The 12764-nt window shown below is 49.2% G+C and overlaps 1 protein-coding gene across 9 annotated transcripts in view; it reads right to left on the minus strand.

Moving 5' to 3' along the window:
• PIK3C2B (phosphatidylinositol-4-phosphate 3-kinase catalytic subunit type 2 beta) overlaps positions 1 to 12764 on the minus strand; it is a 61810-nt gene that overhangs the window by 5574 nt on the left and 43472 nt on the right. For 8 of the 9 annotated variants that reach the window (XM_089908324.1, XM_089908323.1, XM_089908325.1 and 5 more), the window contains 10 exons: positions 11955 to 12062; positions 11211 to 11303; positions 10188 to 10317; positions 9211 to 9347; positions 5123 to 5292; positions 4468 to 4624; positions 4016 to 4125; positions 2680 to 2881; positions 2124 to 2248; positions 816 to 933 (listed from right to left, as the gene is read on the minus strand). In XM_089908324.1, the coding sequence (XP_089764450.1) occupies positions 816 to 933; positions 2124 to 2248; positions 2680 to 2881; positions 4016 to 4125; positions 4468 to 4624; positions 5123 to 5292; positions 9211 to 9347; positions 10188 to 10317; positions 11211 to 11303; positions 11955 to 12062 (1350 nt within the window). The remainder of the gene's footprint in view (positions 1 to 815; positions 934 to 2123; positions 2249 to 2679; positions 2882 to 4015; positions 4126 to 4467; positions 4625 to 5122; positions 5293 to 9210; positions 9348 to 10187; positions 10318 to 11210; positions 11304 to 11954; positions 12063 to 12764) is intronic. The other variant, XM_089908326.1, reaches the window with a different exon arrangement.

Below are 12764 nucleotides of genomic sequence, written 5' to 3' on the forward strand. Positions count from 1 at the left end.
TCTTGGAATTCCCAGGCAGTCCAGCGGGTAGGACTTGGCATTTCACTGCTGGCAGGCCAGGGTTCAATCCCTGGTCGGGGAACTAATGCCTGACCCAGCCTTGGACAAAGACCATGAATCCTACTTTTGAGAATGTTTACTAAGCAATTAGGGAAAACAAAACCCAAAACTAAAATGTGTGAAAGTACCCACTCTAGCATTAAGAGTGAAAAAAGGGGGGAGGGGAATGATCTAAATATCTTTCAAGAAGCGAATGGTTAAAGAGATTATGGTATTGCAAGCTGGTGTATTAATTTGGTACACATATTTAAAGTTATGCTCACTATGAACACTTAAGAGAAAAAAGAACAGAATATAGCATCATATTTAAGCTATGACCACTATAAAACTACAAAAGTCACATTTATATATGGATAAATAGGAAGGAAACATGGAAACGGGGTTAGATGCTTTTTTAGGCTGATGGGACTCCGGATGACTGTATTTGTCTTTATGCCCATTATAGTACCATTTGTTGAAAGAAAAATCTAGGCGGATACACACACTCAACCTGCTCAAAACCTTCCATTTCCTCAGGCTCTTGCTCACTACAAGCACCTAACACGGACATGTCTCTCCGCGTGCCCAGCTGCATGTTTGTGTTTCACTGCATTTCTGTGCATAGTCCCGTGGGGCTGGAGCCACGACCCACCCACCTCTTTCTGCACACAGACCCAGAAAAGCCAAGTCCCCTCCATGATTGCCACCCGCTTCCGTCCGCATCCCCCACCCCCCACCAGCGCCAGGGAGAGCCAGGAACAGAGGCAGCCACCCACCTCGGCCACCTCAGGGGCTGCGTGGATCAAGTGCCAGATGTAGCCATTTAACTCCTCTCTCCGCCGCTCCGCCACCGCCTCTCCCCGTGAGCGGCCAATCACAAAGCGACTAGGGAAGCTGGACGGCAGGTGGGCAGTGGCGATGCAGGAGGGGGAAGATGGGGAAAGATAATGAAGAGGCAACAGGATTTAGTCACATTTCACTTGCATTTTCAGTCACCTGATCTGCATTTCTCACCAGCCTCCATTCCCAGGGACCTTTCCCCGACTCCATGCCTCCCCAAGCTCCCCAGGTCTGTGCCAAGGGCACACACGCAGCATCTCACACCAGACAGTTCCTAGGACACCGGATGAGAAAACCAAACTGTTGAGCAGAGTCCTACAGCTCTCCAGAAGTGCCTCAGCGGCTCTGGAGCCCCCAGTTTTCCCTATCAGGGTGAAAATTCATTTGAAAAATCGCTTTTATAAATTGTTGTGAAATACACATAACATAAAATTTACCATCTTAACCATTATTTTAATATACATATTTTTGATATGGACCATTTTTAAAGTCTTTATTGAATTTGTTACAATATTGCTTCTGTTTTATAGTTTTTTTTTTTTTGGTTTTTTGGCCTCGAGCCACGTGGGATCTTGGCTGCCCGACCAGGGATTGAACCCACAGCCCCTGTATTGGAAGGGGAAGTCTTAACCACTAGACGACCAGGGAAGTCCCCCGTCTTAACCATTTTTAAGTGTGCAGTTCAGAATTAAGTACACTTACATTGTTGTGCAACCATCACCGCCATCCATCTCCAGAACCCTTTTCATCTTGCAAAACTGAAACTACATACCCATTAAACAACTCCCCCTCCCTCCTGGCAACCACCATTCTACTTTCTGTTTCTATGAATTTGACTACTCTAAGTGCTTCATGTAAGTGGAATCGTACAGTAGAATAATATTCCATTTTGTATATACACTGCATTCTGTTTATCTATTTGAAACATACTTTTACTCTTTAGAAGATGAGAAACTTCGAAAAATCCTCAGATTCAGTCGATCCCCTGCCTTTAGACCCAGGTTGCTCTCCTGGCAGGTGGACCCAAGCTTATTTTCAAGGCTGGAGGAAGACCTCTTGAGAGCCCCAGAAGAGCATGACCAGCAGGGGGAGCACTTGTCATCAAACTCATTGCCAGGAGGAGAAAACCAAGGACATAGGTCTTTTCTCCAAAGGGCAGTATCTCACTCCTGCAGTCCTGCCCAGCCCCCATCCGCTCTCCCTCCCCAGTATCCCTCAGTGCAGAGAGTAAAGGCAACAGATACCTGGGCAGGAGGGAAGAAGGGAAGAGCAGCCGCAGCTTATTGTGTAACTCCTGGAACTCCTCAAATGTCCTCTGGATGTAAGCGGCCTCGTGAGCATTCTCTCGCATCACCTTTACCACATAAATCTGCAAAATCCAAATCTTAGAGAATACTCCCTGCCAAACCCTCTACACCCAGTGAAGGGGGTAGGTGAGGGGACAGAAGTGTGTGTGTGTGTGTGTGTGTTGGAGGAGTTACGCTTTCCAGAAGGAAGAGGATAAAAATGTCTCTAATGGAGACAAAGATAATATACATATGCAGTAAAATGAAAGCAAAGATTAACAAGAATCCTTGTTTCACAAGACCCTTGACTCAGAGGGAACAGCCATCCAACTCAGCTCCCTGATTGTAGGCAGGCCACTTGGGCAGTGGAGAAGGAAGGGGTGTGTGACTGCTCCCAGCACAGGATGCTCAGTCAACTCCAGCGCCCACAGTGTGGAAGGGAAGAAACAGTCAGAACCCCAACAAGCTGGGGCAGCGGGGAGCAAGGGAGGGTCAGATCGGAGAAAACACTTACGTAGCCTTTGTTGGGGTGGAAGATCTTCTCGTGGCGGCAGAGAAATACATCACTGATGCGGCCAGAGCTCTTGAGAGTGTGTGTTCGGGGAGCAAAGGAAAGGGTCAGCCGGTCGTCTGAGCCTGTGAACTTCATCTGAGCCAGGTTATGAATGAAAAAATTGAGCTTTGTGGCTACGCTGCCAAGGCTGGACTCAATCAACCTGCAGGAGGATGGGAAGAAAAGGATGTGAAAACGGACCCAAGTCCCCACTGTCTGGCAGAGCTATCTCGAGAAATATCCCCTAACACCTGAGACTTAATACTCAGCTCAGATCAGATCATTTTCCCTGTGTGATATCCTCATAGAGTACATGATTGCACACAATGATCCGCATACAGTTTATTTCTGTGAAACTTGGGGTCTTATCTCCCCCCACTGCCCACCTGACCCAAAGACAGTTAAACCAAGGTAGGAAGGAATTAGGGACGCCACCGTGGGCTCACCATGTAAATGTCTAAATACTGTTGTCAAACTGAGTTTCAAGGTTCAATATAATGGAACCTCACCAAACAAAGCTCAATCCAGAGATTTTAGTTCAAACGGAAAGGTACTATATCAGACCCAACAGAGAAAGTTTAGTTCGCTAAGTTCCAAAAAGGGTGCATAATAAAATGGACAAAACAGTAGACATTAGGGGCTTCCCTGGTGGCGCAGAGGTTGGGAGTCCACCTGCCGATGCAGGGGACACGGGTTCGTGCCCCGGTCCGGGAGGATCCCACATGCCATGAAGCGGCTGGGCCCGTGAGCCATGGCCGCTGAGCCTGCGCGTCCGGAGCCTGTGCTCCGCAGCGGGAGAGGCCACAGCAGTGAGAGGCCCACGTACCGCAAAATAAAAAACAAAAAACAGTAAATATTAGTATACAGACACTTTCCTGCTTTCACACAAAGTGTGTCTAAGAACGTCAAATATGGGAAAACAGAACCATGGAATTCCATGTTTTGACAAGGGGGAAGGTTCTGATCCAGAGAGCTAAAAACTAGTACAAATCCCTACTATACATTGCCCCATAGACAAAATCCTTGACCGAGACATGGTGAGAATGCACATAGGGGATCGCAGTACCTCCATATAAAGGTCAGCACCCAAGTGCAGATGGGAGACTGAGTCTGAGAGAAGTAAAATGATTTACCCAAGTCAAAGGCAAAGTTGGGACCACTGACCCATGTTGTCAACTCTAAGCTTTGCCACCGGAGCTAAGCCTCTCCCGTTTCCCTAGCCCTGTTCTTCCCAATCCAGCAGCCTGGAAATTAACTACCCAGAGTGGGCAGCACTGTTTCGTACGGAGAGTTTTACCTGGTGAAGTAGGTAGTGGCATTGGCCTCTGTGTCCTGAGGCCTCAGGGCATCATACACATACTTGAGGTCTTCCAGGTCTGAGAGCTCAGGGATCCCACAGGACAACATCTAGAAGAGCAAAGAAGAAGAGAGGGTGCCTGTAACAACCAGGAATTCTTGCTTCTTCCTTACCATAAGGCAAGATTTTCTACAGCTAGGCTCCCTAACCCTTCTAGAGGGTGGCAGGCAGATGCTGTAGTCAGTGGCTAGCAGTCCACAGGAACTGGGGGGGGCTGGAGCAGGAAGTCAGATACCTGCAGACACCACTGTCCCCAGGTGGTCTGAGCCCTGCCTTTACCTAGGGCTCAGAGAAGTAGATCTCCAGAAATCCTTTGAAGCAAGACAAGGGAGTCTTAAAGATGGTGCCAGATGATAAGAAGGAGGGGTTCAGAAAGGGATGGAGCTCCTCACCAGGCCCAGAAGGTTGAGGAAGAGGTGGGTGTGCTTGCGAATGAGGTTGTAGGCTTGGCAGCAAAGGTCAACAAAATCATGGAAGCGGCTGGAAGGCTTGTCACCCCCGTTGATGACATACGCCATGTCCGAGGTGAAGACAAAGGGGGCACGGTCCCTGGGCCAAGGGGAACATACAGGTAGAAGGTCAACATGAAGGAGGAAGCCCACTTTGTGGGCTGTGCCAGGGGATGGTTTTCCTCATCCCTCAACACCTGTGTGAAATGGATAGATGTGGCTCCTCTAACGTTTTCGTTTTTCTTTTCCTCCCTTACTCTTAAAAAATCCCCAAACACATCCTTCATTGGTTCCTTGCCTGTGAACTAGTGATATTTTCCCTGGATATCTAGTTGCATTCCCTTTTGCTGTGGCTTGGGCTCATTTCCCTTTGCTCAGTCCTCAGCAGGGAGGGCCAATGGCTGGTGCCTGCCCACTTCTGCAAGGCCCTGAAAGGACTTGACCTCCTTCTCAGTCTTCTCTTCTCCAAAGCTGCTCAGCCCAGGGACCACACTCTGCAGTGCGGGCCCTCCCATCACGGGCTCGTGTTCCAGCTCCGAACCATTTCCGCTGACCTCCCTGGACTACACGCGCATCCTGGCTTCAGGAGACCACTTACCGCTTGATGTTCCCGAACATCTGGGCGTGGCCCAGGAAACGGCCAAAATCTATGTGGAACATGTGGCCAGTCGTCTTCAGCATGATGTTGTCATTGTGACGGTCACAGATGCCCAAGACGTACGTGGCCACACAGCAGCCAGCACAAGAATAGATGAAGTTCTCTACGGCCTGGGAGAAGGAAGGCAGAGGCGAGGAGGGGACATGAAGCTGGTGTGGACGGACCCCAGGGGCACAGCCAGACTGAATTCAGCCAGCCCTGCCCCTCTCTCATGAGTCCAACAGCTCTCACATCCACCTGTTCAGCCTTTATCACATACGTACACACTGATGCACACAGAAACTTCTCTCATATCTTATGGGGCAAAAGGAGATGGAAGGCTTATAGGTATATCTCCACCACGTTATCTGCAATTCACCACCTTCTGCACCTTTCTTTCTCCTTGGGAAACTGGTTGGAAAGACAGTGCACTGATCCGGGAGCCCAGACTTGACCAGCCCATAATCAGGGAAGACTCTGACGTTTACAACTTTCCCAGCTGTTTGTGGTGACCTTAACTCAAGCACAGCACTGAGGCAACTGACTTAAGGGCCTCTTCCTGACCCTGCTCAGAATTCTTCTGTCCTTCTCCCTGCCCCCAGTATGACTCCCATTTCCACTGTTCTTGGTAACAGATGAATGCTAATCTAATTAAAGTCACTTCACTCCAAGGAAGAGCTGAGGCAGCTTCACACTTCTAGGGGATGTTTTACACTTGAAAATCAGACATCTCTAGTTGGTAAAATGTGTTAGAGCAATTTCTGAGTTTCAAGCAGGAGGGGAGGGAGTAAGGGGTTGGATCTACCTTATTTTATCTGGTCAACGTTTGCCCCCTTATCTGCCTTTCCAGTAAAAACGTATGGAATTAGTGAACAGACACCTTTCATCCTCTAAATCCTCTTTGTGAGTTTTCTGGAATTCCCAAGAACTCAAGAAAGACTCAACAGCAGAGGCAACAGTTGTCACAGCCAAGTAAGAATGGACAAAGCTGGGAATGAGAGAAATCTTCATAGAACGCATGCCCTTCCCACCTCCCTCTGCAAGCTTCCACCCAGCCTTCAAGGACCTTCCTTGAGTTCCACACCTTTCCCAGATCTTACCAGCCTGCACTGACTCCTCCCCATTGAGCCCCTACAGCCACCATTCACTCAGAACTTAGTATTCTCACTTTCCCAGGATCCAGGGATCTTATCTCCCAGCAGCCTCTTGGCTGTTCCACAGGCCTACTTCAAAACTAGCTACACACAGGGCTTCCCTGGTGGTGCAGTAGTTGAGAGTCCGCCTGCCGATGCAGGGGACGTGGGTTCGTGCCCCGGTCCGGGAAGATCCCACATGCCGCGGGGCAGCTGGGCCCGTGAGCCACGGCCCCTGAGCCTGCGCGTCCGGAGCCTGTGCTCCGCAACGGGAGAGGCCACAACAGTGAGAGGCCCGCGTACCACAAAAAAAAAACAAAACAAAAAAACCCCCAAAAAACTAGCTACACACAGAAATCCCCTGGCTACTTGTTAAATTAAACCAGCTGACTAATCGCTAGGAAGTTAAGAATAGAAAGTTTGTAAAGAAATCACAGAATGTACCTTCTGGAAGAAAGAGATGATTTCTATGATAGGGAAATATATAATTGAAAAGAAACCACTCAATAAGTATAACCCATCCACTCCCAGTCTTGACCATCTCCATCAACCTGTCTTCAAGTCACAGATGTTCCTTCTACCTGAAAGGCATCCTATTTTGACTGACACAGCAGCTATATGCCTGTACTCTGCCACAGAGTAAATAACTAAAGTCTCATCACCTAAGTTACGCAGGGTGTTGGCTGCTTACTGGCAGGAAGGCTCACAGATAAAGAGAGCTCTCCTGATTTAAGGGGTTTCACTTATAGGATGGAGGTACTCTGGTTTGCTGAGTAGGTGGCCAAGAGACAAGTATCTCTAGTTCTTTCCTCCTGGAAGGCACCATAAGAAACTACCAGCATCGTTCTAACAGAAAGACTAGAAGAGCTGAGAGCTATTTTTGAAAGACTGATATTAAACATTGAGACACTGAGTTAGTTTCTCTCTGTGTGTATTCTTTTTTTTTTTTTTTTTTTTGCGGTACGCGGGCCTCTCACTGTTGTGGCCTCTCCCGTTGCGGAGCACAGGCTCCGGACGCGCAGGCTCAGCGGCCGTGGCTCACGGGCCAAGCCTCTCCGCGGCATGTGGGATCTTCCCGGACCGGGGCACGAACCCGTGTCCCCTGCATCGGCAGGCGGACTCTCAACCGCTGCGCCACCAGGGAAGCCCTCTGTGTGTATTCTTGTTGTACAAGCTTTTATAATATTTATTATGACTCTTTATTATACTGGCAAGGAGTAATCATAATTCCAGCACCAAGCACAGTGCTTCCGTATGGTGGCTGCTTAATACCTGAAAAATACATGTTAGTATAAATAGTATATAGGGTTGAGGGAGGGAGGAAACAATATCACTCCTTTCCAAGGGTAGAGGACCTTAACATTTACAACATACAGAGGATGGGTTTTGAGGGATGGGAAAGGGAAGAAAGGGCTTTCCAGGCAAAGGAAATACTATCGTCTAAAGGTATTGAAATGCAAGTAGCTCCCTAAACTACAGCATAAATTATCGTAAGACGGGGAGGTACAGTGGATGAGACCGCAGGGGCAGGCAGGGCTGGATTACAAAAGGCCTTGCGGCAAGGTTGCGGATGACGGACTCATCTTTTAGGACACAGGGAGCCTCTGGAGAACTGAGAGCAAAGGAGTGACATGAGCAGTTTGCACCTTATTTTAAAAGACTCTGAAATCAAGCAGAGGATGGTAATGGAAGGAGGAGAGGCAGTCCAGTAGTTCAGGGGACAGAAAGCAAATGGCTGAAAGAAATGGTAAGAAGAGGACAGATGCAAGAGACATCGGGGGAACAGGGCTTGGTAAAGCAGAGGAGAGGCAGAAGGAAACATCAAGAAGACTCATGGCTCTGTCTTGGGTGACTGCACAGAGAGAGTCATACCCTCCAGGAAACACAAAAAGCAGGTTTCAAGAGGACAAGGAGAGACAGAAAGCTCGGTTTTTGCCTATACTGAGTTTGACGTACAGGTGAAACACAAGCGGAGAGGTCCAGCAATCGGGTGGTGAGAGAGGGGAGAGGGAATGGCTTTGGAAGTCATCAGCAAGTGGGTGGTAAAGTAATAAGAGATGATGAGCTGGCACGAGAAGAGTACAAAGAGCACAGCAGGCCAGGAATTAAACCCTGGGGAATGCAAACATTTAAGGCCTCGGAAGATCATCTAATTACATGTTCACTAAACAACATTCTGATTATAATTTGGCTGCCCACGTAGGTTCTCCTTCAGGGATAAAAGCCATTGATCAATATAAGTTAGTATATGGATCGCTTCTGGTTTATGGTCATTCTCTTATGAGCTTGGTTATTATGATTTATTCTCTCCTCTAAACTTAATTAACCCAGAGGCAAGAGCCATGAAGCTGTGGACCAGCCACAGAACACAGCAGGTCACCAAGGCCTTACCACCCAGTACAGCCCCGCCTGAGGAAGGTCAGCTACCTTTTCTATCATCTCTGTCTCATATCTATCCTCAATCCTGGCTTCCGGTTACATGCTTGTCACAAACCAGCTCCATAACTGGGAACAAATGAGTGGGTCTTAATTCACATCTATGAAAAGAAGAGTTGGATAAAATGATCTCTAAAGTCTCTTCCAACTCTTGTTCTGCAAAGCACCACTGGACTCCTCGCAGGACACAGGAGGACCTGAATAGGATCGTGACTAAGAGGGTCCCCTCCTCCAAACTCAATCTGCCAGAGGAACTCAGCGAAGGCTTCCCAGTTGGATACCAGAGGATGTTCTTGGTCAGCTTACAAAAGTCATTTGATCCACCTCTAGACATCTGGAGGCACCAGTCAACCAAGAGTGTTTCTTTCCTCCCAATAAAGCTGAGCTGTCTTCTCTGTGCATGTGTGGGCCTTGTGGGAACACAGTGTGCCAGAGTCACGCACATCCCACCCCAGCTTCACCCCCACGCTTCAATCCTACCTTCTCGTACTCGTCCTCCCCAGGGTTGTGCTTCTGCAACCAGTCGGCTAGGGGCCGGTCCTTGAAGGAGCCAGTCACCCCGTGCTCCACCTGGATCTTGCGCAGGGTCTCAGAGTTGGGGATCATCTCTACCATCCCTGTGAGGGGAGACATCAAGTCATTCTCCAGAGCAGAGAGAAGGCGTCTGTCAGGAGAGGACTCCAAGAGCTTTGCTGGATGCTTCCCTATAAATTAAGCTCTAGGGCATTTGGACAAAGTCTGATAATAAGGGGAAAGATCCTTCCCCTGGTTTCATACTCCATGCTGTGACTCTTTGGTCCCCCCAGCTCATAGCCATGATCCTTTTTTGTTTTAACTTTTACTATGGGATTTTCAAATACATATAAGAATAAAGAAATGGTATCATGAACTCACACAAAACCAGTTTCAAAAATTATCAACGCTTTGCTAATCTTGTTTCATCTATTTCACTGACCCAGCCCTGCTTCCCCCTCTTCTCTTCCCCCCTCCCCCTACACCATTCGTGGCTGGAGTATTTTTAAGTAAATCCCATACATGTCATTTCACTCATAAGTATTTCAAGTATAACTGGCAAGGACACAACCACCATGCCATTATCACATCCAAAAATTCAACGACCATTCTTTGATCTGATCTAACCCAGTCTACATGCAAGTTTCCCCCAACTGTGTCAAAAAGTATCTGTTTACAGATACTTTACAAAAAGTATCTGTTTGCAGATACAAAGTCTACATGGTATGCTTGGTTATGTCTCCAAGTCTGCTTTATTTTCTAATAGTCTCTCTCCTCTGCCTTCTTTTTTTAATGCCATTCCACAGCTTCTAATGGGATAATCTTGCCCTTTTCATGTTTCTGGAGAAGCACACAGTTCTCGTCAGGGAATGGCAAAAGGGCAGTAAGCAAGGATGCCCCTCACGCCAGCTGCCCAGTCAGCGCCCCGCCCACTCCCTACTGACCTCTCCCACGGCCAGTGGAGAAGCAGCGGAAGAGGACCATGCGCATGTCCAGCCCCTCCTGGACCCAGATCTTGCTCATGATGCGGATCATCTGTAGGGTCAGCATGTCCTGGCGAAGGTCGTCCCCACACTGGATGAAGGAAGACAGTGACCGGAACCACCTCCCCCGCTTCCGACAGCTCCCAGATCTCCCAGGAGGGCAAACTTGGCCCAGACTAGTGACCAGGGACTGGCTCAGTTCTCACACTCAGACCTGCTCACGCCAGGTCAAACACCAAAGAGGGGCCAGGAGCCACACTTTGCCCGTGTGGTGTTCCAGCTCTTCCCCCAACCCCACGTCCCCATTTGCACTGAAGTCAGGGTCCTCTTCTTCCTGACCATCAAAGTCTTAAAACTTGGATTTGGAACTTACACACAACAAACATATGTCACTAAGTCACGCACGCCTTTCATTTCCCCCACTGGATTGTCCGCTCTGAGACTATCCTTTATTCCTCAGAATCATGGATGTACCAATTAGAGGGACTAAGTCACTAAGTCACGCACGCCTTTCATTTCCCCCACTGGATTGTCCGCTCTGAGACTATCCTTTATTCCTCAGAATCATGGATGTACCAATTAGAGGGACCTTAAGATTCATCTAAGTCCAACCTGCACCTGATTTATGAAGTTCCTCTTCAGCACGCCTGCCATAGTCATTCAGCTTGAATACTCCAGGGACAGCCAGGTCAGCACCTTATCCATTCCACTGCTGAGGTAGCTCTGCCTTCTTGAAAGCGCTTCTGACACTGAGCTGTCAGTTACCTCCTTACACATCCCAACACTGTTCCTAGCCCTCTGGGGCCACACACAATTCATCTATTTCCTTTTTCACCCGATAGTCTTTCACGCACTAAAATGGCAGCATGAGTGTGGCCCAGCAGGAAGAGAATGGCCCCGAGGCTGCTTCTGCCACCCTTGGATTCCCACCTCTCCTTCTCTCTACCATCTATATCCCACCAGGCTTGAGAGAAGCGTCCTCACCTTGAAGATGACACGGATGTTCTCGCCCAGCGGATCCACATTTTGGAAGGAGAGCTTGAGGGGGACTGCATTGGAGTTGAAGTAGGAGCAGTCCTGCCACAGTATAGAGGGTAGTGATGAGGGTCGGGGTGGCCCAGGCCCAGGCCCAGGAAGGAAAACGGCCTCTCCAGCTCTCCACCAGCTGCTGCTCACTGTTTCTTCCAGATTTCTGCGGAGCCCACATTCCTCCCCTCCCTCCCTACCGCCATCACCCTGGTTCAGTTTGTTATGACTTCAGCTCCTGCACCTGGTCTCTCTCACCCCTTCAGTTCACTCCACACACAACTTACTAGTTGCGCGACTTCTGGCAAGTCGTGTGTCCCACCTATAACTCAGTTTACTCCTCTGTAAAATGGGGCTCACAACAGTACCGACTTCCTAAGAGTCGTGAGGATGAAATGTGATAACCAAAGGAAAGCACTTAGAACAGTGCCAGGCACAGAGCGCGTGCTCGATGAATGACAGGTGGGAGCATCACCTGCCTGGACTTCAACCCCGACACCATCAGCAGAGGCACTTACCCAGCCCCCAACCCAATTCCTCTACCCCGCAGAGCTGTCAGGTAAAAGTCCATACACGTTAGCGTTGGCAAGAGGCCCCACATATGCCTTTCTTCCTCATCTCTCTCAGTAACCAGGTCAGTGAGGACCTGGCTTCCACTGAGCCCTCCCCACTCCAAGAGCCCCAAACCCACCAGTCACTCACCCTGGGCACGATACCCTTAACCAGCAGACTGGGGCTAAGCGGCAGGCGGCAGGAGCCATTGAGGGCAAAAAACTGCCCCACCTCCTCCAGGCCCGTGCGGAGAATCCCCTGGTGGGGAAAGGAGAGCAGGGGTGAGGTGAGGGGCCCATAAGCTCCACTCAGAGCCAGGCCTCTCCCAGGGGCGGGTGCCAGTAGTGGTTGGCATGGAAACAGTCACCCGAGAGATGTGGACAACCTCCTGGAGACGGTGAAGAAGGAAGACTGCCCCACCCACACCACAGCCGGGGCCACAGCCCAAACACCTATAGAGACTGGGTGGATGACAGAACAGCGTAAAGCAGCCCACGGTGAACTGAGAGGGTGGGCTACAGGTCAAGGAGGAGTTGCCGCTTGGGCCGTTGCCAAAAAAGCCAATCATCTAGACTTCACAATCTCCCAATTTTTAAATGTTAGCAACCAGGATCACTAATACTGGACTAATACAACCCCTTTGTGCAAACAGATAAAGGTGCCCCCTCTGGGTGGTAGCAGCCCTGAGCCGTGGCTCACAGCACAGTGAACAAAGTATGACTGAATTTTAGCCCTCACTTGCCCCCTCTGGCTGGGTGCTCTTGTGCAGTGACCAACTTACACAACTGGGCTTAGCCTTTAAGGTAAACAGTTAAATAAAAATTTTAATACTTCGCAAGCCAAAGAGAACACATTCTGTGGGCTGTATCCAGCTTGCAGACTGTCAGTTTGTAGCCTGTAGGTTAGGGAGTCACCTCTTTCCAGCCCCTCACCAGAGATGGTCAAGTGCCATCCTGCTGG

Source organism: Delphinapterus leucas, chromosome 1 (assembly GCF_059928025.1).
Source record: "Delphinapterus leucas isolate spDelLeu-1000000601 "Yukka" chromosome 1, BTC_Dleu_Yukka2, whole genome shotgun sequence".
In the NCBI taxonomy this organism is placed as follows: domain Eukaryota; kingdom Metazoa; phylum Chordata; class Mammalia; order Artiodactyla; family Monodontidae; genus Delphinapterus; species Delphinapterus leucas.